The sequence below is a fragment of the Bubalus bubalis genome, chromosome 14, assembly GCF_019923935.1.
Source record: "Bubalus bubalis isolate 160015118507 breed Murrah chromosome 14, NDDB_SH_1, whole genome shotgun sequence".
In the NCBI taxonomy this organism is placed as follows: domain Eukaryota; kingdom Metazoa; phylum Chordata; class Mammalia; order Artiodactyla; family Bovidae; genus Bubalus; species Bubalus bubalis.
Genome location: NC_059170.1, coordinates 60400238 through 60425404, shown reverse-complemented (window position 1 = coordinate 60425404; position 25167 = coordinate 60400238). Strand labels below are relative to the sequence as shown.

The window sequence follows — 25167 nt, the reverse complement described above, 5'->3', positions numbered from 1 at the left end:
GGAGGAGGCGGCGGCGGCGGCCGAGGAGGAGGAGGAGGCCCAGGAGGAGGAGGCGTTGGAGGCCAAGGAGGAGGAGGAGGAGGCCGCGGAGGAGGAGGAGGCCGAGGCGGAGGAGGAGGAGGAGGAGGCCGGGCTCGGGAGGCAGCATGAGCCGAGCGCGGCGGCCGCCGCTCCTCTCGGCTGCGCTCGTTGCCCATTGACAGCGGCGTCTGCAGCTCGCTTCAAGATGGCCGCTTGGCTCACATTCATTTTCTGCTGAACGACTTTTAACTTTCATTGTCTTTTCCGCCCGCTTCGATCGCCTCTCGCCGGCTGCTTTTTCCGGGTACGTAGGAGGCGAGGCGCCTCCGGGACGGGGCCTGGGGGCGGCGAGGGCCGCGCGGGACTCAGGCCGGCCGCGGGTGGACGGGGAACGGCCCCCCCCCACCGCGCCTCGCCCGCGCCGGCCGGGAGGGCGCTGACAGCGTGGGCGCCGAGCCCCGCGCCGCCGCCCGCCGCCGCCCGCCGGCCCCGCGCGCCGCCCGGCCCCGCGCGCCGCCCGCGCCCGCGAGCGCGCGCCCGCCGCCGCCCGCCGACTCCCGCGGCGCCGGGACCGACCCGCAGCCCGCGCCGCGCCGCCGCCGCCAGCCGGCCTCGGCGCCGCTCCAGCCGCCGCCCGCTCCAGCCCGGACGCGCCGCGCGCGGCCCCACGTTTTAGTTCCTTTCTCCCCCGAGCGCCCCTCTACACCCTCGCGACGCACATGGCCCCCGAGAAGAATACTTCTATTTGCAGCCTCTGCGGCTCTCCCGGCCACGGCGCCCTTTGTTGAGAGGTAGATTTTGATGAAACGGGGACGGGTGCCTGAAATCGGGAGCTGCTTGGGTCAAGTGGCTTCCCTCCTCTCCCGAAGAAAGGGCTTTGGAGGGGTTTAAACAGCCAGAGAACGCCCCCATTTTATAGGGACGGGTTGCTTGGGGGGCCGCGATCCCGCCAAGGTGGATGTTAGGCTGAAAGGAGCCCGAACAAAAATGTTATTAACTTAAGTTGGAGGGACACTTGGGTGAATTTAGATGGCTTGTAAGATGGCGGTTCCCAGTTGTTTCCAAGGTCTCCTGCGTTTGTGTTTAAAATGGTTAAGTTTTCAAGGTGTTATTTGTTGAGAGTCTCGGATAAGTTCTTCAAATATTACTTGGGAGGTGCTCAATGGGAAGTGGGCATTTCAAATTTGGAGCTTTTTTTGGAGTGATGATGGTGAGTGGACGTTAGTCTTGCAAGAGGTTTCCTCTCTTTTTCCTTTTCCTTTTTTCCCCGTCTCAGAGACTACAGTTTTGTGTTGTTGTTGTTGTTTTTTTCTTCTTCTTTTTTCCACCTCTAGTATGGGATGCACTTAGAACCATGACTTAAGTCTACAACGTTTTATAGGTTTTACTAAATGTCAGCATAGGTCATGTGAAGAGATGCTTTGGAGAAAGGAGCACTAAAAAGTTGATGGCATATGTTTATGCAGTCTTTTGGGTTTGACAGCCATGTAGCACGATCTTTTTCCCAGAGATTTACAGTTAATAATTGGAAGTAAACAAGTATAGAGACTTTGATCATTCCCAATTGCAATAAAAGGATTTAGTGGGCTTAGTGGTCACGGTTCAGTATCTGAAATAGAAGCATGTATTAACCCCTTCCCAGAAAGTAGGCAAAATCCTGGGCATATTTATTCAAATCCAAATGTAGGTTGGTGATGCCTAGAATGTTATGTGTAGTTCAACTTATGTTTTATAGGAACCTTAACCCCCATGTTCTGGAAACATAAGCCACACTAAAGTCTAGAAACTTAAGGATGCCAATTATTAACAGCATATGCTAACTTAAGACTATATTAACATTTGAGTTTTATTTTAAGTAGAATTTCTTTGAGGTTGATTTTATGAGCAAATTTATAAATTTTTAAATAATTAAGTTCATTTCCATACATCTGCACCAAAGTGCAAGGGTGTTTGAAATAACCTACCTGTATAAACTTACGCCTAGTAACAGTATCTTTAAAGCCATTAAGCCACTGTGTATGCATGTATGTGTTTGTATACACACACACACACGCTTCTGTAAGAAAATTGAGCATTTAGTTGTACTTAAGTCCATTAGTACTCTACCATTAAGTTCTTGGATGTGCATTCAGTGCCCCTAAAAGGTGAAATTCTCCCTAGGAGTCAAGTTAACCCCAACTTTACCCATACTTGTATTGGACTGGGAGCCCCAACTGGGGTTATGGAGTTCATTTGCATTTCTTAGACTGCAGTAGTCAAGCTGATTGTTAACATAAGAACTTGCTTCTGTTTTCCTTCATTTTGACATGACTGGTGTTAGGCCTCCAACTAAACTGACTGCCCCAACTAAGTATGTTATAATGACAAGTTTTAACTATTGAGTATTTTTCCATAGTATGTTTGGTGCCTTTTTGCTTGCTTAACTGGCAGTTTCTGTGGTGGAACCTAGAAGGTTTTCCTTTCTAAGGTGCAAGAGATTGTTTCTGAAACTCTTATCAAACATGTCAGATGTTTTGGAAGTCTTTATTAGGCTGACAGTGCTTTCAAGTAGTATAAAAAGATAAAGAACTGATTCTTACACAAGTAACAAAGTGATACTTACTAGCACTATAAATGGTTATAGGGTTGTGGCCAAAGTCTTCTGAATTGAAGTAAAGGAGTTGTGTGAATTAAGATGAATTTGAAAGGGTTTTGGTCAAGTACATGAGATTTCAATCTGATTGTTTTCTCTCTCAATATTTGTGTTTGTCTGGTGTTGGTTTTATATAGAGGAGAAATTAAGGCAGCTGTTTTTATTAATGCCCCTTCCTGAACTTCAGGATCCCGTGACATTAGCATGATGTGCTTTCACATGGAGACAGAAGTATCACCTTGCTAACTATCTATCTAGGAAAGGTCCTGCTGTTTCACAAGGAGAGTTTTCTTTCAGAACCAAGAAGGCTTGTCTTTAATCACCAAGTACAATAGAATTAAATATTGCTACTCTTTAGGGACACTGCTCCACCCACAACTCTTCTGTAACCCCACTTAGATTTATAGTAACAATATGTTGACAATATTCCTCTAAACAAATCTTCCAAAGATAACTGAGGAGTCATACATGACGTTTTCTGGTTGAAGTCACTGGTTGCCACTGTGGTCACTTTTCATAAAAGAGGCTTTGTTTTATTTTTACCATTCTCCCCGCCCCCCCCCCCCGCCCCCCGCCCCCCCCCCCCCCGCGCCCCTTAGTACTCCAAAGCTTTTAGTTTCAGCCATTGAGCTGTGTTGATTAGTATTTCCCTCTTCTGCATTGAAATTCCCTGAGAATTAAAACCTCAGATGCATCTTCAAGTTTCACCAGTTCCTAGATTTCTATTCAAGGCAGCTTTGAGAATGTGCTTCAGAGAAATCTGGAAGCTTGGTCTTATTTCAGATTCTGAAATGAATGAAGTAGGAGTCAGAAATGCATTTTTCGAGCATGCTGCACGAAGTAATTGACTTCCCTTATTGTCCACTGGTGTATTGTTGCTGACAGTTCCCCCTGCCGCCCCCTCCCCCGTGACTTTTCTGTAATATATGATATCTGTTGGGAATGTCATTTCATTGTGTGGAGGTTTGCTTGGAGGTTAGGCTGAGAAAATGACATTTGTTTTTCTCCTATGGATGCTCAGGGCTGACAAGGTGTTGATTTAGCGTTGGGAATGGGCTGGTCACATGGTTCTTTAACTTATTGTCACTATCGCCGATTCAAGTAGTTTTTCTTGTCTCCATCCAGCACAGTTCAGGTAAAACACAAGGCTTTGTACTCGCCTCCTCTGCGGTAAAACAGATTTCAGTTTTCAGCCTTTCCAAAACTTTGTATCGCTCATCTAATCTGCAGAACTTCCTACTAGAGAAGAAAGCATTAAAGAGGTTCATTTCAATAAACATCTTTGCAATTTGAGCCCTGATAGTTTCGGGCTAAGTGCACAGTTGGCAATTCTCAAAAGATCCCTTCGTGAAAATTTTGACCTAGTGATTGCTAACTGAGAGACCGAGTCAAGATCTGAAAGAAGCTCTTCGCGCCGAGTCCACATGGAAACAGGCCCCCAAGAGTGTCCGAAATGGCCGAGAGTGCGGTTTGCATTTTCCTTTACCACTTCACGCTCCAGGGTCCCCCGGGCTGCCTACCGGGTCGCCCTGCTCGGGATCCTGCTCCCCAGCGTCAAGGGGCCTCGTGGGGCCGCCCCCCCCCCGCGCCGCGCGCCCGCACCCCACCCCGCCCCCGCGCCGGCCCCGCCCCCGCGCCGTGCCGGCCCCTCCCCCGTGCCCGCCGCCGCCGCCGCCGCCCGGCAGCCCCGCACGCCCGCCGAAGCTCCGGGCTCGGCCCGGCTCCGCGCGCGGAGTTGCAGCGGTGGCCGGATGCCAAGTGTAAGTGTAAGTTGCTATGGAAACCCCGACAGAGGCAAGTTCCGAATCCGGAGCGAGACGGAGCCCCAGGCGCCGCCGGATCCGCCCCTCGCATCCCGGCCCCCGGGCGTCCGCGCGCTCAGGCCCCAGCCCGAGGCCGACTCGAGGTGCTTCTCCTGCGGCCCGAGCACCCAGCTCCGGAAATGCCAGGGATGCAGATAGAGCAGAATTTGCTTTCCCTTTGTATCACGTCAAAACGTGCCAGGTTCTGGTGGCTGGAACCGCCTAAAACAACCGGAACCCCTGGGAAGCGGGGGCATGCTCCTGGATTTTCGATCGAAGAGCCATAAGGAAGTTTTACGATAAATTTGGAATCCTGGAACAACCCCTCGCGGTTGGTAAATATCTGCGGGGAGTGTGTGGCGTCTGCAGCAGCCGTGGGGCTGCTGGGCTGGAGGACAAATGGAAGAAAGCGGCCCGAATACTCTCAGCTCCCAGCCCCCACCTCAGACCTTTTCTTCTCCCTCCTGGAATGACCTGAGGGACCAGATATTACTTTTTTTGGGTCCTTTTTCACTTTTTCAGTAGAATTGATCGAGGTCCGATCGGTGAATTCCTTATGTAGAAGATGTTGGGACAATCCTGCTGCAGTGTTAAAAATGCATTTTATGAACTCCTCCAACATTTCAGAGCGTATGGTTCCTGGGAGTTGGAGATAATGTCGATTCTCTTTCTGTGAATTATAGCCAGTATTACTTTGTCTTGCAGGATCTTTTATCAAGCAGAAATGCATCGAACAACCAGAATCAAGATCACTGAGCTAAATCCCCACCTAATGTGTGTTCTTTGTGGAGGGTACTTCATTGATGCCACAACCATAATAGAATGTCTACATTCCTGTGAGTACCAAGTTTTAGACCTTTTTATGTCGTGCATATTTAACATCTTGTCCTGAAATTTGAAAACTAACAATTTTGGCTATCCTTAAGAACGTTGGTGCAAAGTGAAGAAGTTGTTTTCTTCTCTTGTATTTAATGACTTTTTTGTTAATGCGTATAATAAAATACTATTGTGTAAGTATTCTCAGGCTATCAACTGAGTTTAATTATAAATACCTTTTGGCAATTACCATTTTGTTACTAGTTCCCTGTTTCTGACACTGATTTTATGGTTTAGCATCTAATTCCTGAACTGTAAAAAATTTATGTTTTTACTTCTAGTCTGTAAAACGTGTATTGTGCGTTACCTGGAGACCAGCAAGTATTGTCCTATCTGTGATGTCCAAGTTCACAAAACCAGACCACTACTGAATATAAGGTAAGAAAATGTTTAAAAATCATTGTTTGTAATCTTTATTGGAATTGTAGTACTTAATAAATTATAAATCTATACATAAATATCCAATAAATTGTTGAATTTATTGTTTATTTCTTCACACAAAATTTACCCTTCAGTCTCCATCTGATATGAATGTTTTGTAGAGGGTAGCCCCCTTCATTTCTTGGCCATTTTAATGATGGCTAAATAGATTTTGAGTTTTTTAACCATCTTTTAGAAATTGAATTAGTTTTCCATTTTTGCGTTGCTTTTTTGACCTTGTGACAGACCAAGAGTGAATGTGTTTAAACTGCTTCCATTCTCTCTTCTTTGTTCTCTTTCATATTAGCTAGTTTGGTCATTTGAAAAGCACACTTCTCTTAGTGAAATGTGAAGAATTTATTAGTGAATAAAATGAAATATTCTTCTACTAATTTAAGACAGTGCTACCACATAAAGAACTTTGATCCCCATAATTATGTTGATGTAGTTATAGACAGTGTCACAATCAAGTTAAATACTATAACACAATGAAAACAAAGAATGTGTTGCAATGTATGAACATTATAGTTTTTGCTATACTGAAATTTTATTTTCTAATTTATTCTCTCAGGTCAGATAAAACTCTTCAAGATATTGTATACAAATTAGTTCCAGGGCTTTTCAAAAGTGAGTAACTTGCTTAAAAAAACATTTTTAAAGTATTTACCAGTTTTACCTGCTATACCAAATATTTGTCTTTTTATTCTCTTTAGATGAAATGAAGAGAAGAAGGGATTTTTATGCCGCTCATCCTTCAGCTGATGGTAAACTCTTTGGAATGGGAAAGACATTTTATTTGGAGGGAGAACTTATTCAGTAATTTATTAAAACTAAGTTTAAAGTACAGTTCCATGCTTCTATGTATGTAATATTTCATTTAAATGTTTATTAAAAATTGAATTTTAAAATGTCTTTATAGCTGCCAATGGCTCTAATGAAGATAGAGGAGAAGTGGCTGATGAAGATAAGAGAATTATAACTGATGATGAGATAATAAGTTTATCCATTGAATTCTTTGACCAGAACAGGTAAATTCTTTAGGAAATATGTTGTATGCTAATATATTTATTAGATACATTGTTTGCTTAATAAATTATTTTGCTTTTTAGATTGGATCGGAAAATAAACAAAGACAAAGAGAAATCTAAGGAGGAGGTATGTTCAATGGACAAAAACACAGTGTTTAGATTCTCGACTTTATGAGAGTGTATGTTCCCCTTTGGAATATCCTAGGATTGGATGATGCTATCAAACAGAAGAAAATCATCATATTTGATGTTTTAGAGTTGATCTATATCTGATAGTTAATAGATGGAATTTATATGGTTATTATTCTTAAAAAATATTGATATACTAAAGAAATCTGTTCATCTAGTATTTATAATAATAGCACAATTCAAAAGTAGTTGAGAACAGTCGAATCTCAGCTTTGGTGTTAGTACCTTTTATCATACTCAGACATCTATCTAATTGACTTAAAAAAAAAACCTTAAAGTTAGGAATTTAAAAAAATTAACTTTTCTTAAATATGCTTTTAGGTGAATGATAAAAGATATTTACGATGCCCAGCAGCAATGACTGTAATGCACCTAAGAAAGTTTCTCAGAAGTAAAATGGACATACCTAATACTTTCCAGGTATCTACTTTATGGTTTTCATGCATTTGATGTAAATGCTTTTTAAAAAAATTCAGTGACCTTTTTCTTTTTGCATTCTAAACCCAAAAAAGCAACATTTTTTTTTAAACTTGGTACTTTATTTGAAAATAGCTCTTTAAATGTTTGGTATGGATCCTGTTTTATGCTATGAAAGCAAATCCCTTAATGATTTCAAGAAGTTTTTCCTCATTTGAAGTTCCAAGAGGGATTCTTGCTTTGCCCAAATGTTTGGAGAAAGTGTTTTTTAAAAGCGTTTTTGTTTTTTTTAAAATCATTTTTGGATTATATTTAGATGATCAGAAAATCTATATTCACCGTAATTCTTCGTGATGCTTAATAATTGAAGTGTTGTTTATCAACAGATTGATGTCATGTATGAAGAGGAACCTTTAAAAGATTACTATACACTAATGGATATTGCCTACATTTATACCTGGAGAAGGGTAAGTAAGCATACCTGATGCTCATAGATTATTTTGGTAAGCTGTACTTAAAGATCTAAGACTGATTTGTTTCCCCCCCTCTTAACTTTGTAGAATGGCCCACTTCCTTTGAAATACAGAGTTCGACCTACTTGTAAAAGAATGAAGATCAGTCATCAGAGAGATGGACTGACTAACACTGGAGAACTGGAAAGTGACTCTGGGAGTGACAAGGCCAACAGCCCAGCAGGAGGCATCCCCTCCACCTCTTCCTGTTTGCCCAGTCCCAGCACTCCAGTCCAGTCTCCTCATCCTCAGTTTCCTCACATTTCCAGTACTATGAACGGAACCAGCAGCAGCCCCAGCGGTAACCACCAATCTTCCTTTGCCAATAGACCTCGAAAATCATCAGTAAATGGGTCGTCAGCAACTTCATCTGGTTGATACCTGAGACTGTTGAGGGAAAAAAAATTTTAAATCCTTGATTTATATAGATATCTTCATGCCATTACAGCTTTATAGATGCTAATACATGTGACTATCGTCCAATTTGCTTTCTTTTGTAGTGAAGTTAAATTTGACTATAAAAGATGGACTAGATGTGATATTCATATGGACGTTAATGGAAAAGAAAGATCATTTCTCGAAAGAATTAGTTTCAGAGAAAGCAGGCAAGATGTTTTTCTGTGTTAGGACCGATGTGAAATGGTTTCTGTCACCATTGTTTGGATTTGAAAATCTTCTGCAGTGGATATAAACATTGGGCCGTAGTTTGTTAATCTCAACTAACGAAACCTCCATTACATCCTCCTTGATTGTTCTTGTTATTATGCTGTTTTGTGAACCTGTAGAAAACAAGTGCTTTTTATCTTGAAATTCAACAAATGGAAAGAATATGCATAGAATAATGCATTCTATGTAGCCATGTCACTGTGAATAACAATTTCTCGCATATTTAGCCATTTTGATTCCTGTTCGATTTTTTACTTCTCTGTTGCTACGCAAAACCGATCAAAGGAAAGAAACTTCAGTTTTACAATCTGTATGCCTAAAAGCGGGTACTACCGTTTATTTTACTGACTTGTTTAAATGATTCGCTTTTGTAAGAATCAGATGGCATTATGCTTGTTGTACAATGCCATATTGGTATATGACATAACAGGAAACAGTATTGTATGATATATTTATAAATACTATAAAGAAAATATTGTGTTTCATGCATTCAGAGATGGTTGTTAAAATTCTCCCAACTGGTTCGACCTTTGCAGATAACCTATGTTTGAGCCTTATCAGCATAGAATATTTTTAACGTGGATATCTAATTCTAACTTCTGTTCCATTGGAAGCAATTGGCATTCTTGTCATACGGATTTTTCTCTAGTAATACCTTTTACTTTTAAAATTAATACTAAGGGATTTGGAAATGCTGTCGTCATTTCCTGTTGCTTACGATGGTAATTAATGTGTTTTTAAAATGCATATTGATCACTGTAATTCTAAGACCGATTTTGAAATAAGCCAGATTGCTGGAGAAAGAAAATTTTTATCTAAAATTATTTTAATATGTGGCATAGTGGAAATCTCAAATTTAAGAATTGCTTTTACAATTATAAACAGTGGAATATACCCTCTCTGTAAAGTCTGGAAATAGAAGCAATTTAATTGTGAGCTTCTACAGGTATTAGTTTTTAAATAGAGTGAGCATGTTGAATTTAAAATATGAATATGCCCCCCCAAATTTTCAGATTGTGTTTTGCTTTGGTCGGACTTGGTGTGTGTTCATCACCCATCAGTTATTTGTGAGGGTGTTTATTCTCTATGAATATTGTTTCATGTTTGTATGGGAAAATTGTAGCTAAACATTTCATTGTCCCCTGTCTGCAAAAGAAGCACAATTCTATTGCTCTGTCTTGCTTATAGTCATTAAATCATTACTTTTACATATATTGCTGTTACTTCTGCTTTCTTTAAAGATACAGTAAAGTTTTATGAAACCACAAAATACATATATTTTTATTTTGACCTAAATTTGTACAGTCCCATTGTAAGTGTTGTTTCTAATTATAGATGTAAATTTAAATTTCATTTGTAATTGGAAAAAATCCAATAAAAAGGATATTCATTTAGAAAATAGCTAAGGCTTTAATAAAAATTTGATATGAAAAGCACAATGTGCAGAAGTTTTGGAAACCCTGTTGTGGATTACACCAGGTAAAGGCTAAAGAACATCCATTGCTGTCTTAGTGATGTTGCTGAGAGTACATGCTTTGTTGTATAATTGCTTGAAAGCCCAATGGAAAGATGTATCTGTTTGTTTACTTTATAATCTTTGAAGTAAAAGTTACTCATGTTTGCCAATTTTGGTGAAGTTAACTTATTTTTCTAGGCTTTTCTTCTCAAGTGTTTCATGATGTTATCTAAGACCAAAAAAATTAATGAAAGTTTCAAGTGATGTTTTTACTTTGGATATGACCATGTATATAAAAAATGAAAAAATATTTTCAGAGTCTAAAAACTTCAAGTGCTAGTGGACTGTCATTTGACTTAACACAAAACCAAGTCGTAGGACCAAAACAGAACTCAAAGACTTTACGTCTCAACTTTTTATGGATTTATTTTTGAATTTACTTAGTAAAATATCAGATACTGCATTTATAGCTCACCTAACACTATTTTCCCATCCTTGAAACCATGTCCATTTATTTTGTTTGAAAGAGGAATTTTCCCCCAATCAATGTGAAAATTGCTTAAGCTTTAAAGGCTATTTCAGCTAAAATTTGTCTTTAAATAAAACAGAAGAAAGATTACAATGTTTTTTATTCTCTGTAACCAGCCATAACACTTGACAATTAGGCTTTAAAACTTTTGCTAAACTACCACTTAAAATTTCAACCTTACAAAAACCCATAGCTGCTAACTTTGTAACTCTTAGTAGTCAATGCAGGAAACAAGAAAAGTCGGCTGTAAATTTGGGTGTTGCTTCTGAAAAGTATTCTGGGATTCTATACCACAAAGTTAGAGCTAAAAATATTCCACAGAAAACACCTAAATTGATTTCACAGATTTTAGCTTAAATGCAAAAAAAAAGAATGAGGCTGGTTCCTGTTGTGTAAATAGTGATCTATCTTGCTTTACACGTGCATACCCCTTTACAAGTACTTTTTTGCCTTTAAAATTGCCGGCCGTTAATTGCTTTGAGTTGAAAAAAAAGTTGCCCTTCAGTTGACTTCACCTACCAACCCATAGTGCTTCGTTTCCATATTCTATGTGCAAATGTTAGGATCTCTGGAGGTACAATGCAACCGGCAGAGTAAACTATTAGGGCTTTTCCTTCATCCTTTCCTCTTATTCTTTTCCCGGGATTAGAGTTGCATTTCAACTTGTGGTCTTTTGGTACACTCACGGTATAGGCCTATGAAAAAGTTTTCGTATGAAAAATTAATAGGAACGTAAAAAGAACCCATGTGAAATCCTACTTGCACTGGCCAAGGAGAAATGAAAATGTTTGGTTTTTAAAAAGTAGCTTATGTTAACTAACCTTTAGAGGAGATAGGATTTTAATTTTAGAAACAATCTGCACATTGAATCTAGTCTCCCTTAGAATCCTGAGGTAAAGGAAGTGTTATTTTTGTCCATTTCTCTTTATACTATAAAAGTTTTAAAAATACACGTTTTTCTTCTGGGTATTCCATTGCCCTGAAATGACAGTTGGAAATTCTGATTTAGTTTAGTGCTCCATGTTATTTTGAAATACAATGATTGTTTCCTCCATACAATTTTACTCGCGTGTTATCCAAAACAAAAGGTCTTGATGAAATGACATTTTAAAGGGCCATTAAGAGAAAGAAAAAAAAAAGGTACATACCTTTAAGACTTGTAAGGTGTAAAGAGCACAGAACGCGGCTCCAAGGTAAGGCTCTTGGGTTAGATGAAGTCATTTCTTGAGGATGTTTCTTCAAGTATAAAATGAACAGTACAACAGGTGATTATTTCTAAGGTTGCTTTAAAAAAAAATCCTGATTCATCCATAATAAATTAAACTGGGACCACAGAATTCAGATAGATGGGTCCTTTACAATGAAGAGAAAGTATCACATAATAGAACCTCCCAGTAGATCAGACGTGGGAAATACCCGGCGAAGCCTTTCCATCGCCTTAAAAATCTCAAGATCGCCCAGTTTTGATTATGAAAGTCTCCGAAAATGTTTACACAGTCGAGTGTTTCCTGTTTCCGCAGTTAATTTTTTTTTAACGTTTTTTTCTTCTTTTGGTTCTTGAAACGGATTTCCTTTATTTGCACCAGTTTCTTTTTCTGAGTGTGCAATTTCTAGAGGTTTCACATGAAGACTTCACCACCAACTTTATGTCTTCATCAAGTCGACGACATCAAAAGTCATTTATCACTGGAAAGGCTATTCCAGGATCGTTGGGAGTTTTCTCAAGAAGTTCCAGAGCATGTGGAAAACTCACGCGAAGTCTCATTTAACCCTCTAGAGGAATAGTAAGCACTCAATTAAACTTCCAATGAACGAGTTAAATTACTTCCATTCTTCTGACTCTTGTCTTAAAATATCCTTTCCAGAGGCTATTAGAAGGGACTTCCCCAAAATAGCAACTGATGTTCCCTCAGACTCACCTACATTTCAATGTTTTAAAAGTTATTTCTTGCTCTGTTAGGTCGTCATAAACTCCAAACTTCAAAGTGAACCTGATTTCAAATTCGGTGCGGATTCTGCGCTCTCCAACCCTGTCCTTCTAAGTTAGCTGGAACCCAACTGACCCTCCGAAGGCTGCGGACCAGGGTACTCCCGAGACGCGTAGGGATGGGCGGAATGAGAAAATTACAGAGACGGATCAAGAGGTGATTGGAGTCGGCGATGTCGATCTAGGGGCTCCAGTCTTAGGTCTAAGTGCCCCCAAGAGTGGAAATATTCAAAGAAAGCCTAAGACAGGAGCGCACGGCGAGGCTTGGAACATAAAGCGGGGGCCAGGGTAATTAGGCTGGAAAGAGCAACTGTTTTAAAAAAGAAAGAAAAGGAAAGAAAAAAGGCTTCTTCTGTTCGGGTATCGGGTGGAAAGGGCACAGGACGCCCGCCTGGAGAAAATGACCTTCCTTTCCCGGTAAATGACCTGCCTTCCCAATTAGGGAGCATTCACCGAAAGGACGGGTTAAAGAGGAAACGACCCTTCTCCCCGCTTTATTTTTTAACTAGCAGCACCCCGAGGACTGCAAAGAGCTGCAGCCCAACCCTCCGCCAGGAATCACGCCGTGGGGTTCGGCCCGGCCCGGCTCGCGAGCCCAGGCCGCGGGGCACCGGGAGGCCATTTTGCGCGTGCGCCGCTCGCCTCACGCCGCCCGCAGCTCGGAGGACTCCGCTCCCGCCAATTTTGAAAGCTAGATTCTCAGGCCCTAGCAGGCTGGGGAGGAGGGGAAACGAAGTCCTTTCTCCAAGTCCGGACCCCGTGGAGAGCTGCGGCGACAGCCGGGTGCGTGCAACCTCACAAGGCGGCCCCCGCCCGCCGAAGCTTTTCCACCGAGAGGGACACCGAGGCGCGGCAACTGCCCCCCTGTCCTATGTCCCCGGGAGGCGGCGGCTTCGCGTGCAAAGCCCTCAGAAGCGCATCCTTACGGGGGTCATTCCAGATCATCGTCTCGCTTTGCCCTTCTCCCTGTGGCTGCTTCAATCCCTATCCTCTTGCCCCTTCAATAACAAGATGTCCTTGGAGTTTAGGGTTTTGTTGGGGAAAAAACTGTAAGCCAAATTATTAATCAATATAAAACTGCCATCCTGGGGGTTCCTAAAGGCTGAGCTTCGTGGACTGGAAAGGCCGATGGGAGAGAGTCCTTAACCCTCTTAACAGGCTGAACTTGTCTAATAGGTGGAATGGACTCTAATACCCTGGGAAGGAAACTTGACCAGGCGATAGTGTCGAGGAAGTGAGTGGCCGCGCGACAGGAATGTCAAGATCTGGGCGAAGGACCACACTTCGGGACCCAAAGGCGACGCCTAGGTCTCCGGCCAGGGCAAAACTGGAAGGTCCGGCGGCCTGGAAACCCCAGCGGGGTAGAGGATAGGGCGGTCGGAGGTTGGGACGTCGCCTCTGACAGCCACCAGGACGCAGAGGTTTCCTGCAGAGTCCGCGCCTGCCTGATTCCCCGGGGGCAGAAGCGCTTTTCTGGCCCAGGACTCCCACGTGCGCCCAAAAACCGGGAGAGAGAGGGACGGCTTGGGGAGAGGGGTACGGGTAACTGCAGAGAAGTGAAAGCGGCCTAAAATGGGCGACACCCGGCGAGTCCTTTTTATCGGCGCAGACTGCAGGGGCCGCCATTTGGTGGCGGATTTCGGTATTTCTGTAGCACGTTGTGCTGAACTTCACAACTGGCTGGTCTACGTGGCACGGTTGTTTTGGAACCGCGGTTCTTAAAGATGCAAATTTCCCCATCCCACCTCCCGCCCCCCGCCAGTCTCCAGGGATCCGCTTCCCTCCCCTACCCCTGATGGAGGGCGCGGCGGCTCCGCTCTCCCTCGACCCGGGGCGGGGACCTTTCCTCCGGCTCCACTGGCCTCCACGAACGCCCAAGGGCTAGTGTGATGAGGGGTGGCGCCCAGCGTAGGACGAACGAGTGTTTTCCTCCCAGTTTTCCCGGAGATTGCGAACCCGAAGCTTTCTCCCCCGAGGAGAATCTCATTTCCTTGGCGGGGCGGTGATGGGCATTGTCTTTTTTGCAGGGACTGCATCCCAGCCCTGGGCTTTCAGCCTCACACCTCTCGGGAGCAAGGAAGAGAAAGGCGGGCCAGGCCTGGCGGGAAGGGACGCACCCGACGAGAGGCGGCTCCTCCCTAGGTGTCGGGTTAGCCTCCCGGACTCGCGATTCCAGCTCGGCCCGGCGCCCTCCGGAGACCCCGGGGGAGGTAAACACCTCTCGGGAGTCTCAGCACGTCGGCAGGCGTCACCCTGGGTCACCCTTTCTTCGAGGGTCACCATGAAAAGCCCCCGAAGCGCGAGGTGCCTATCGAGTGGAGAACAAAGGGCCGAGGGGAGAGCGCGAGGCGAGTCCGCGCGCGGTTGCCCTTGGCTGGGCCCAGCTCGAAGGCGGGGGGCACCGGCTGTGCGGACTCCGAGCCCGGAAGGGAGGCGGCGATAGCGCCGGGAAGTCCGCGGCCCCCGCCTACCCCGGCGGACTGGAAGAGCCCCCAGTCTTCGAGCCAGAGCTGCCATGTTGCATTCGCGGAGGACACCAGTGATTTGACGCTCCCGAGGCAGCGACACCCCCGACCCGAGAGCCTTTTGGGGGAGCCCTACGAGCGTCACAGCCCGAAGGGTTGGCGGGGCGCGGGAGGGAACCCGATCCCGGCGGGCTGCGGAGCCGGCACGGCCGCGGCGCCGCCGCTTCCCCTCGCTACCTTCCTTCCAGGGGCTGCGGGGCTGCGCGCTCGGCAGAGGCTCGGTTGCCAGTAGCAACCACACGACGGCGATTTGCAGCCAAGGCTGCAGCCGCCGGTACAGCCGCCGCCGCCTCGTACATCTCCGTGTCTAGCATTCAGAACCCTGGGGGTTGCCCTCGCTGACATCTCTCGCCCCCGCCCCGGGGTCCTCATGCTCCAGGACCCTCAGCTCCGCTCGAATGCAAGCTCCCCCGGCTCGGCCCTGCCCCCACGGCAGACAATAGACAAATAGGCTCGGAGCACACTGCAGCGCGGTGCTGAGCCGGCACCTGAGCCCCCGGGATCCTGGTGCTCGGCTTCGTCCCAGCCCCAGGTGCCCTTGTCTCCAACTTGAGCCGAAATTCTTTGTCAGTGGCCAATCCATTAAGAAGCCTTTCTCGACATTAGCAGTAAGGATAGTGGTAAAGAAGGAAGTCAAGACAAGACGCCCACTCCCTTTTTAGTAACATCGACACAAAGAGCTTAGGGTTGTGTTTGGTCTTGGTAGCGATGGCTTCCCTCTGGGTTAGAGCCACATGCAAACCGTACCGTCTTCCCTCTTCTTTGTCTACCACGAATATTTTGCATGAAATTCATAATATAACTTTACAACATTACCTCCAGATACTTGTCTTTTACAGAAGTGGATGGAGCACTTTTTTTCTCCTTCATTTCATTTGATGAACCACACCAGCCTTGGTAATGAGGTCTGATGCTTAAAGAAAATAATTGACACTAACCCTTAGGAATCTTTCTGCCTTTTCTAATATCTGTGGCTCTGGGACATTGATTTAATTTTTTAGAGAACTCTTGTTAGTGTTTTAAAGACGTTTTTATTGAAGAAAAATCTTCAGAGTATCCAGCACAACCTCTTGATTAAGCTAGTAGGATAACCCAGGAAATAGGTGCGTTGCCAAACTTCATCGCTCTTACCAAATGTCCCAGTTTTAAAGAGCCATTAAGTTAGTGGAGTGTTCTTCCTAGATTGACATTTAATGTAAGTGACAGATGTGCTGAAATTAAGTTTAAAGCTCCTTGAGGACAAGCACCTATCCTGTTTATCTTTGCATGCTCCAGGGTCCTTTTAACATAACTCAACAAATATTTACTGAATTTCCAGAGGATTCCTGAAGTTCAACAACCCTTATGAGAAATAAAACTTATTAACAGCTACTATAAAGCTTGGATATCTTTCATGGACTCAATGAAAAGGTGAACATTTTCCAATGAAAAGGTAAACATTTTCCAAGCTAGTGGTACTAATCAGATATCCTCACTCATGCATATTTTTTACTTAACTATATTTCAAATGTGGTGATTGTATTAAAAAATATCTGACAGATGTTTCCAGAATTCTAAGAATGACAAGAACTTGTAACTTTGCTATTTTCCCACCAAAGGTGTCTGGAAATTGGTTAAATAGGCATAAGAGGATATTTTAAAGTGACTTTCATGCGGGACAGGCATGGCATTAACTGTCTTCACAGTTCATCAGGAACTCTGAAGAGGCTAGTATTGGATACTGCAAATCTACTAAGACAATGCACAGTGAAATAGCCTGTTTAACTTAATCTTTAAAATGTACTGAAAATAGTTAATATGTCTTAATCATACCTAATGGTAAACTCAAATAAACATGTCTCCTAAAATGCCTCTTAGGTATGTTATCAGAGGTTCACCTTTAAGCTTCAGAAAATGTCAAGTTCATGATATCAGACAGTTTACTTCAAAGAAGAAAGTTAACACTACTTGATTCCTAGAGGCAACATAATGACCTGTAGCTTGCCCAAACACCCCCACCACCACCTGAAAAATAGGAAAGCAAGGCTTTAGTGAAAAGTTCCTTTCTATGGTCTTTCAGGAAAGAAAAGCTCCAACAACATGCTTTGGACCAAGTTAAAGAGATTATCTCCCTTTTTCATTATGACTGTGTCTTTCAAAGAATTGAAGGATAAGATCAAAGTGCATTCATATTCATGTGAATTATCGCTATTGACTTGAATAATGATGGATTTCATTGTTTTATTTAAACTGAAACCAGAAATGCTGCTGCTTTTGAGTCTACACCCCCTAAGGCTGTAGAATTTCTTCTGAGGACTCAAAAGCCAAGCAATTAGGTCTGACAACCACGTCATTTCCATAATGTACTTCTGTACTGAGGACTTTTTATTGGAATTGGTTACATTTCTATAGAATCCTACCATGCAATTTTTGACTCCTCTTTAGCTTTCTGAACAAAACTCCTAAGTTCAATAAACACTCATTCAAAATACTTAAGTATAAATGGTACTGGGGAAATTGAGTGATGTTTAGAAAACATCTAGCTGTTCCTGAATCAGAAAATTAATGTTATCAGTAATTAACTCAGGAGAGTGCTTTCCCTTTGAACATGATTTATTACAGTTTGTTTTCTAGTGTAACTGAAGAAGTTAGAGTAAGCTTGGGAAAATGTGTTTTCCAGCTGTTTCTTTCCAAATATGCCTCATGACAGTTATCTTAAAATATTTTCATTTGGGTTCTCTTTAAACTATCCCATCATTTTCTAATGAGAAAGAGGCTACCAGATCCAAGGGACCTCACTCCCTTTTACCAAATAATCATTCTCCTTAAGTTAGTCACCAATTAAAATGATCACTTTGGAGAACACTTCTAAGGAAATTCATTAGAATAAAGTAAGTTTACAATAGAATAATACAGGCAACCTTTAAAATAGGCTTAAGGAAATGCTTTTTCATGAACTTTAATACACACAATTTGTATAGGCTCTCTAAACTTAAAGACAGACCTTAGTGCAACCAATTCTATTATATTATGATGATCTGCAATGGGTTCTGAGAATACCCTTTCCAAGAAAGAAAACTGATATCTTAATTGGTATCACTGTTAAATGTTTGCCATACAGTTAAAGCAAATGCATAAGCACCACTTTTTTAAAAATCAGTGTTTTTTTATCCAGTTGTGATACAAGAAGTCTCCATCTTAATTTGTCTCCATTTGGTGTCCTTAGTATTGCAAAGCATTCTTTAAGGCAAAAGTGTCTTAGTAAATTTGATTCTTTGGAATTTGACCATAAATACACCGACATTACAAACTTTGTAAACTTCCAAGACCTTCACCCTTCACTTAAAATCAAAATGATAAGTAATTATTATTATTTCACGGGGGAGGGGGGATCACTTCTTGAATAAAAAGTGTTTCTTTACAATTCATTTCCTGTCCTACTAAGGGGAAAGGTATTAGCATTTTCTTTATATAGTCATTAATTTTTTCTTATGTTGTCTATATAAGAACCTTTATTCTTCGCTTTAAAAAATAAATATGAGGTAACACTGAAATAGGAGGTAAAGTAATTTAGCTTTAGCCATATTCAGGTGTTTCCTCTGAAATGTATATCTTTTAAAAAGATGGCAGGAGTTGCATAGCTTGCTTGGACTAAGGACGATGCAAATCATAGCGCAAGTATTTCCACTTAAAGAATGGGAAGCTGTACCACTGACACGTCCAAGTCTAGCCTACATTTTAGCGGAGCTACCTCTCGGCTCTGATAATCTGTGGGGGGAACCGAAGAACAGGATGGATAGACAGCCTGTGCTATTTTTGCGAAAGCAAAAACCTTGAACACCTTCTCTTTGTACTTTTGCACTATTTCCTAGGAATCAGAGCATAGAGTTATTTTTCTGAGTAATCAATGAGCAAGAAATTTTGGCTTGGGATTTGATGTAGCGAAATGACGTCAAAAATTTTTTTAAAGGCTTGCACATGCGCAGTAAGACGCTCCCCCCCCCCCACCCAAAGTAAGCTTGCCTTAGGGATTCGACCCGCGCCGCGGGGTCTAGGAAGCTGGCCGATCTAAGGCGGTGTAGGATTCCCACACTCCACTCGGGGCAAAGAGAGTTGGATTCCCCCTCTCCAGCCAACCGGGCTCTCTTTTTTAAGTCCCGGCAGGAGAAAGTCAAGGGGAAGCAGGGCCGACCTGAGCGGCCGCCGCGAGCTTTTCTGGCTGCGCAGCGCTGCGGGGCCTCGGGTCCCGGGGTTCCAGCCTCCGCCCGCACCGGACTAGCCCCTGCGAGTTGGCCGAACCACTCCGGGGCCCACGGGTCAGCCGCGCCGTGGGGAGGCTCGAGCCGGGACCCCCTCCGCGAAAGCCCGCGCAGCGCTGCGGTGCTTGCTGGATGCCTGGCCCGGGGAAGCAAAGCGAAAGGACTCGGGCCTTCATCTTGCAACCCGCCCCCAGCAGACGCCGGCGGCGGCATCTACGGCCCTTCTCCCTCCGGATCCCTCCGCAGGCCAACGGCCTGCGGGGCCACGAGTCAGTCGGAACAGGGACCTGCCCGCTAGCTCGCCCCTGTAGGCCCCGCGGAAGGGGCGCCGCCGGTGCGGAGCCTGCGCGGCGTTTCCGCACTCGAGCCCTGGGGCCGCGCGCCCCCGCCCGTTCCACGCAACGGTTCTCCCGGCCCTGCCGCCCCCACACCCTCTTTTCGGCCCATCCCAGCAACCCACGGCAGGGGCCTCGTGGGTTCTGATTCAGACAACGGTCTGACCCCAACCGATTCACGCGCCCCTTCCCCGGTTTAGAATCGCGCGGAGTCCGCGGAGATGCCCGTTGGGGAGTTTGAGAAACTTTGGCCTAAAAGAAAAGCCGAGGACATCTGTGGAGCATCGCCGTCATCTCTTCCCCTGGGGCCCCGACACCCCACTGTCCACACTGAACGCAGTCGCCTGCCAGGGCCAGCGCCGTCGAGCCGGGCACCCCGCGCCCATTGCGCGCGGACACCCGCCAGCGCCCAGCCGTGCGGCGTCGGTGCAGAACCTTCCCCGTGCGGCGGGCCTGACAGGACCGCACCTGAGGGATGCATGAGCTGCGTCTCCCGGGTCTTGGCCCAGACGCGGGCTTGGTGAGGCTCCAGGGTGTTTTTTTTTTTTTTTTTTTCCTTTGTGGCATCTTCCATCTTTTGTCTCTGGCGTCCTGTACTAATAAAAAGATGGAAAAGGAATAGTACCGACCTTGCTTGAGTGAGTCCAACACGACCAAGATTTTAAAGGGGTGGGGGGTCTGGGGAATGCTGAGAAGGAGTGGCCGACAGACATATAAGGAAAGGCGCCTGGAGGGTATCTGGTGGTGCCCGGCTTGGGTACAGTCTTAAAGGAAAACCCACATAAGTCTTTTAAAAAAAGATATTCACATAACACACACGCACATCAAGCAGCAATGATTTGTCTTTTGTGCAGTGTCTCATTGTCTTTGAAAGTGTTATGCTGATTTCAGATATTAGAGTCATCAATTACATCACTTTGTGCTATATGGTGATTTTGGAGGTGAACTTATTCGTGTGTGGAATTTCCCCCTAATGATGGTTTACTTTGGTAGTGGAAAAGCTTGAGTTCCATCTCAGCATCCACTGAATTACTGAAAAAGGAAGCCATTACAGGCATATCTTTAGAACTTTGGGGCCAGCAAAATCTGTCAAAACATTTAAACATTTTATTGGCCTTAATACAAAGAAACGTGAAAACTTTAAAATATAAGGAGTTGCCTTTAAAAGGCTTGGAAAGCAAATGATAGGAAACAAGACACAAGCACAACACCTGCATAGAAATGTTAATCTTCCCATCTTGGATGGAAGTGTCCGAGCCTCTTTTGCTTTTGCTGACCAACTTGATGGCACAACTGATTGGTCTGCTGAAATCCAAACGTAAACTCCTAAGGTTTTTTTCTCAAAAGAGGAGCAGAGCAACATTTAAGATGTCATATGTTTGCTTTCATCATTACAGATAATAAGAAAACTAACTTGGTTATGGGGTATGTAATACCTTTATTTTTCATTCAAGTATGTATATATGGAGTTATTAATTTTAGATTTTATGTGGCAAAATGATTATTGTATTCTTATAACCTGGAAAATTACATGCAGTTGCCAAATGAATGCATATTAAGTACTGCCATTGTGTTTTTAATTTCTGGTGTGTAGGGAAGGAGGAAAGGAGATTTCATATCTAAAAGCTAATTTTTATTCAAAACAAGACACCTTTTATTAAAGTGATATTTTAGATATTCTCACCTCTTCCCCTATGTCACCCTAAATCCCTCTTCTTTGTTTCCAAAGCACTTACAGCACTGAGTGCAATTATAGTCCTTAAAACGGAGCAGGCTGCAGTATATGCTTGTTTAATGAATTAAACTTTCTTCAGATGTCTTTATCCCCCACTAGATTTCATGTCCTAGAAGACAGGTACATTCTGTTATCTGTAGTGTGTAGCACACACTGATATTTAATGTTTTTGGCTTGGGAGAGAAATATATATATACACTTGATTTATCTAGAAGCAGTTTACAAAATGTGGATATTATATCAAATTAACATCTAATTAGTATATATAAAGTTTAACTTTTAAAATTCATCTAGAAACTGAAAAAAGAAAATGTCTGTTAAAATTAGTAAAATTTCTTCTAGGCATGTGTAGAATATATTCCCATGATAATGGGTTTTTCTGAATTCTCAAAGCAGATTTTTAAAGAGAAACAACAGGATTTTTAAACTGGCTTTAGAATGTTGTCTTTTTTGAATCTCATTTTCATAAAAAGAGAAACTACATGCAAAAATGATTTTGAAATTACATGTGATTAGCTTTATACAAAAGGGGTCAAAGTTTTCCACACAAATCTTTCATGGAAACATTTTTGCAAGTTAATTCAGATAATATGTTTCATTCTCAATCAAACATATAGTTTACTGTGTCAAGTACATTGTAGATCTGTATTTAAAGTCACCTGGTACTTTTAGAAGAATAATCTTAATAGCACCTTTTCTTTTTTAAAAATCGAAATATCCCTTTGAATAGTTTTCTTTCTCACTACTTAACTATTAGAGGTGTGTATGTCATCTTGGGGCATACAATTAACATTGTAAAACATGATATTTTAAAGTTAGTAAGTTCAAAAGTGGGTCAGAAATTATACTTCTGGCAGTAAAAGTAATCTTCCACTTTTGCCATATTTTACATTTGAATTACTAACAATTCTTTTCTGTTTTATGATTAATCTATGTTACATTTCTCCATTTAATTTTAAAGACTTCTAAAAAGAAAGCTAGAATAAAGAGCAGTTCTAGCTTCTTTAGTTTGTCCAATTTCAGATATAAAGTAAGAATTCTATATTGTGTTTATCAGGAACAATACAGTTTTATCAGGAACAACACAGACACTGTTAATGACAAATACTCAGAATCTATAGTTAAAAATAATTTATATTCCATTTAACTTAAGCTTTCAAATTTTGAGGTGTTCCATAAGTAGACTGTCATGTTTACAGGTTTAGACTTTTTTTTTTTCCACTATTGGGCTCTTATCTCAATGCTTTTAAAGTGGAAAATACACAGTAAAAACAATTACTAAAAATGGCAGCTGTAGTCGCTTAGGAGTTCGAATTGTTAAAGGACTGAAACCAAACATAGAACCTTTTAGTTTTAAGGGGATTTTTTTTTCATAATGCAACAAGGAACTGAAAATAAAATTACAATGAAGGTTTATTTGCCATTTTAATTATTTGTCCAATCTGTCCCCCTCCCATCTCTAAATTAGTACACACCAAAACTTTAATTTTAAAAGACCTGTTTCCTTAGGGAAACATGAGAATCACTGTTAGACTTGATATCTCAGGGTTAAGTAAAGGGATTGTGGGTATTACTGGCTTCTGAACTTCGAAGCAAAAGACATGCACCTGTTCTGGGGGTAGCAGGGATCCCACTGAACATAGTTATTCTTCTGATTGCTGGTCCATCCCACAACTATTTGGGGCTTCAGAAAACACCAAGACTTCATCAGAGAGCTCAAGTCAGAGTGAGATTTCAAAGATTATTATATAGGACTTATCCCAAATATGAGAACCAGCTAAATTTGCATGTTTCCTTCTATTAAAGAAGAGACATCAAGAGGTTTCCTGTCTTGGCACTACTCAGCAGCAGCTGTGGCTATCCCCTTGACATCTGGCGAAATTGTAGTTTCTGATGGAGGAACATTTAAAGTTGACACCTGTCATTGAAACATTTGGTATACAGTTTTCAGACCAGCTAGAAACCGGTGATAGACTACCTAACTTTTGTTAAACTGGGTAAGAAAGTCATGTCAGCTAAGAGAAGTCTGATTATGATAGTTTGAATCAAGACTTCTCAGGTAAAGATTCTCTCTCTTTTTCTTTTGGAAACGTCCTTCAGCAACAAATGAAGTCTACATTTAAAAGACAAAAAACGTTTTTTAAAAATCTCATAAAAATAAAGAAGCAGCAAAGTTGATTGTAATTTGGAAAAGTCATGGAAGATAGGACGTTTATGACAGTTTCCTTGTCTGCTTTTCTCATTGAATCTTTAGGACTGCTAATTAAATGCTTTCAATACCTTATAATTAGGTGTATGAACCGAGGTATCCTGACCCTCTAAGAATCCTCAAACCTGAAATGCCCAGTATATAAAAGCTGGACTAAAGGGGAAAATATTTGACTTGAAGGCAGCACTGACAGTAATGTATTTATCAGATAATACAGTGTTATATGTGAGATTTCTCTCGACTGTCGAATCCCAGGAGACTCCATCGCGGCAGCTTGCTTGTCTCGCCGCACTAGAATCGAGTTTCCTTGGCGCGTGAGGCTCCTTCCCGCCCCGCTGCAGTCAAGTCTGGGTTCGGTTTGTGAAGTTCTCTGACCTCCTGGCGGACGCCTGTGCCCAGAAGGTGTGACCCTCGACGGCGCACGGCTCCCGCGGCGGCCGGCAGAGCTCCGCGAGTCCGGGGAGCCGCGCAGGCGGAGTTCCCCACCTGAGGCCGCCGACCGCGACGGGCGCCCAGGCACCGCGCCGTGACGTCACGTTGGGGACTGCGGTTGCCGCGAGACGGCCGCGTTCCGGTTCCGGTCGGTTGCCCGGGAGACGCGGGTACACAGAGAGAGCCTCTGCCGTCGGAGGCCGAGCTGTAGCCGCGGTTGCCCGCTCCATAGACTCGCAGGTCCGGCTCTGTCGAGTCAGGCACTGAGGAGACGGTGACGCGCGCAGAGACGCGGGCGCCATGAGTCAGAGGCAGGTGCTGCAAGGTAGGCCCGGGCGCCCCGACGGGGGAGGGAGGACGGCGGAGCCCGCGGGCCGCGCGAGGCGCTCTGCAGCCTGTGTCTCTCCCTACAGTGTTCGAGCAGTACCAGAAAGCCCGGACCCAGTTCGTCCAGATGGTGGCGGAGCTGGCGACCAGACCCCAGAACATCGAGACGCTGCAGAACGCGGGTGAGCCCTCAGCCTGCACCCGCGTCGCTCCGCACCCCTGGCCTCGCCTCGCCCGTCGCGCGTCAACCGGGTCCTGTCTCCCTTGCAGCCCTGTCCTCTCCCCAAATCTTCATTCCTGGTTGCCCCCAGGTCCTCCTCTCAGCCTTGCCCCTCACCGCATATCCCCAGGCCCTTCGCCCAGTGTCCCCTGGCTTCGCCTCAAGTCCCCGTCTCCCCGCTCCCCTGCTGGCTGGGCTGTCAGGGAGCTGCGGGGTGGGGACGGAGGATGGCGTCCCTAAGTTCCCTCAATCCACCGCGGAGGCGGTAGAAGTGTTCGGTCTCTTTCGCGGCTCTTCGCGGGTCAAGTTTCCGGATGGATATGCGAGGGGCCAGGCATTCCTATTTCCATCTTTGTCGCAACTAGGAAAGTGTCAGATTGAAAGTCAAGACCGTACGAATTGCCTGGAAGTCATTTTATGTGAACGTGAACCTACCCTAATCAGCCCCATTCTTCCGGATGCCCTGCGTTTGATCACCTTAGACTTGACTTTCTCACACCAAAGGAATTCCAGAGCGGTTGATAACGTTATTTCTCGCTTTATGTTGGTAAAAGAGCAAAGATATGCTTGAATATTTTTCCAAGAGATTCCAAGTAGGCAGAGACCTAGCT

At 43.8% G+C, this 25167-nt stretch overlaps 2 protein-coding genes across 7 annotated transcripts in view; both read left to right on the top strand.

The window, feature by feature from the left end:
• Window positions 1–104: 104 nt before the first annotated feature.
• On the top strand, window positions 105–10189 carry BMI1 (BMI1 proto-oncogene, polycomb ring finger). 5 transcript variants are annotated; one of them, XM_006079954.3, is made up of 10 exons: window positions 105–325; window positions 5161–5291; window positions 5613–5709; window positions 6323–6378; window positions 6465–6515; window positions 6671–6779; window positions 6861–6906; window positions 7290–7388; window positions 7772–7852; window positions 7946–10189. In XM_006079954.3, exons 2-10 carry the CDS (start codon window positions 5180–5182, stop codon window positions 8273–8275), a joined length of 981 nt encoding a protein of 326 aa, XP_006080016.2. In that variant the 5' UTR covers window positions 105–325; window positions 5161–5179; the 3' UTR covers window positions 8276–10189. The 5 variants fall into 5 exon arrangements, with proteins under 5 accessions (XP_006080016.2, XP_006080017.2, XP_025120210.2 ...); XM_006079955.3 differs by lacking the exon at window positions 105–325 and adding an exon at window positions 658–812; XM_025264425.2 differs by lacking the exon at window positions 105–325 and adding an exon at window positions 4315–4419.
• A 13176-nt stretch (window positions 10190–23365) lies between these two features.
• SPAG6 (sperm associated antigen 6) overlaps window positions 23366–25167 on the top strand; it is a 63878-nt gene continuing 62076 nt past the window's right edge. Inside the window, exons 1-2 of one of the 2 annotated variants that reach the window (XM_006079953.4) lie at window positions 23366–24334; window positions 24423–24518. In XM_006079953.4, coding sequence (XP_006080015.2) covers window positions 24310–24334; window positions 24423–24518 — 121 coding nt within the window. In that variant the 5' untranslated portion in view covers window positions 23366–24309. The remainder of the gene's footprint in view (window positions 24335–24422; window positions 24519–25167) is intronic. The other variant, XM_006079952.4, reaches the window with a different exon arrangement.

Coding starts and splice junctions, on each gene's coding strand:
- BMI1 (XM_006079954.3), top strand. CDS start 5,180: ATGCATCGAACAACCAGAATCAAGATCACTGAGCTAAATCCCCACCTA. Junction 5,292..5,612: donor AATAGAATGTCTACATTCCT/GTGAGTACCAAG, acceptor TTTTACTTCTAG/TCTGTAAAACGTGTATTGTG. Junction 6,516..6,670: donor CGCTCATCCTTCAGCTGATG/GTAAACTCTTTG, acceptor ATGTCTTTATAG/CTGCCAATGGCTCTAATGAA.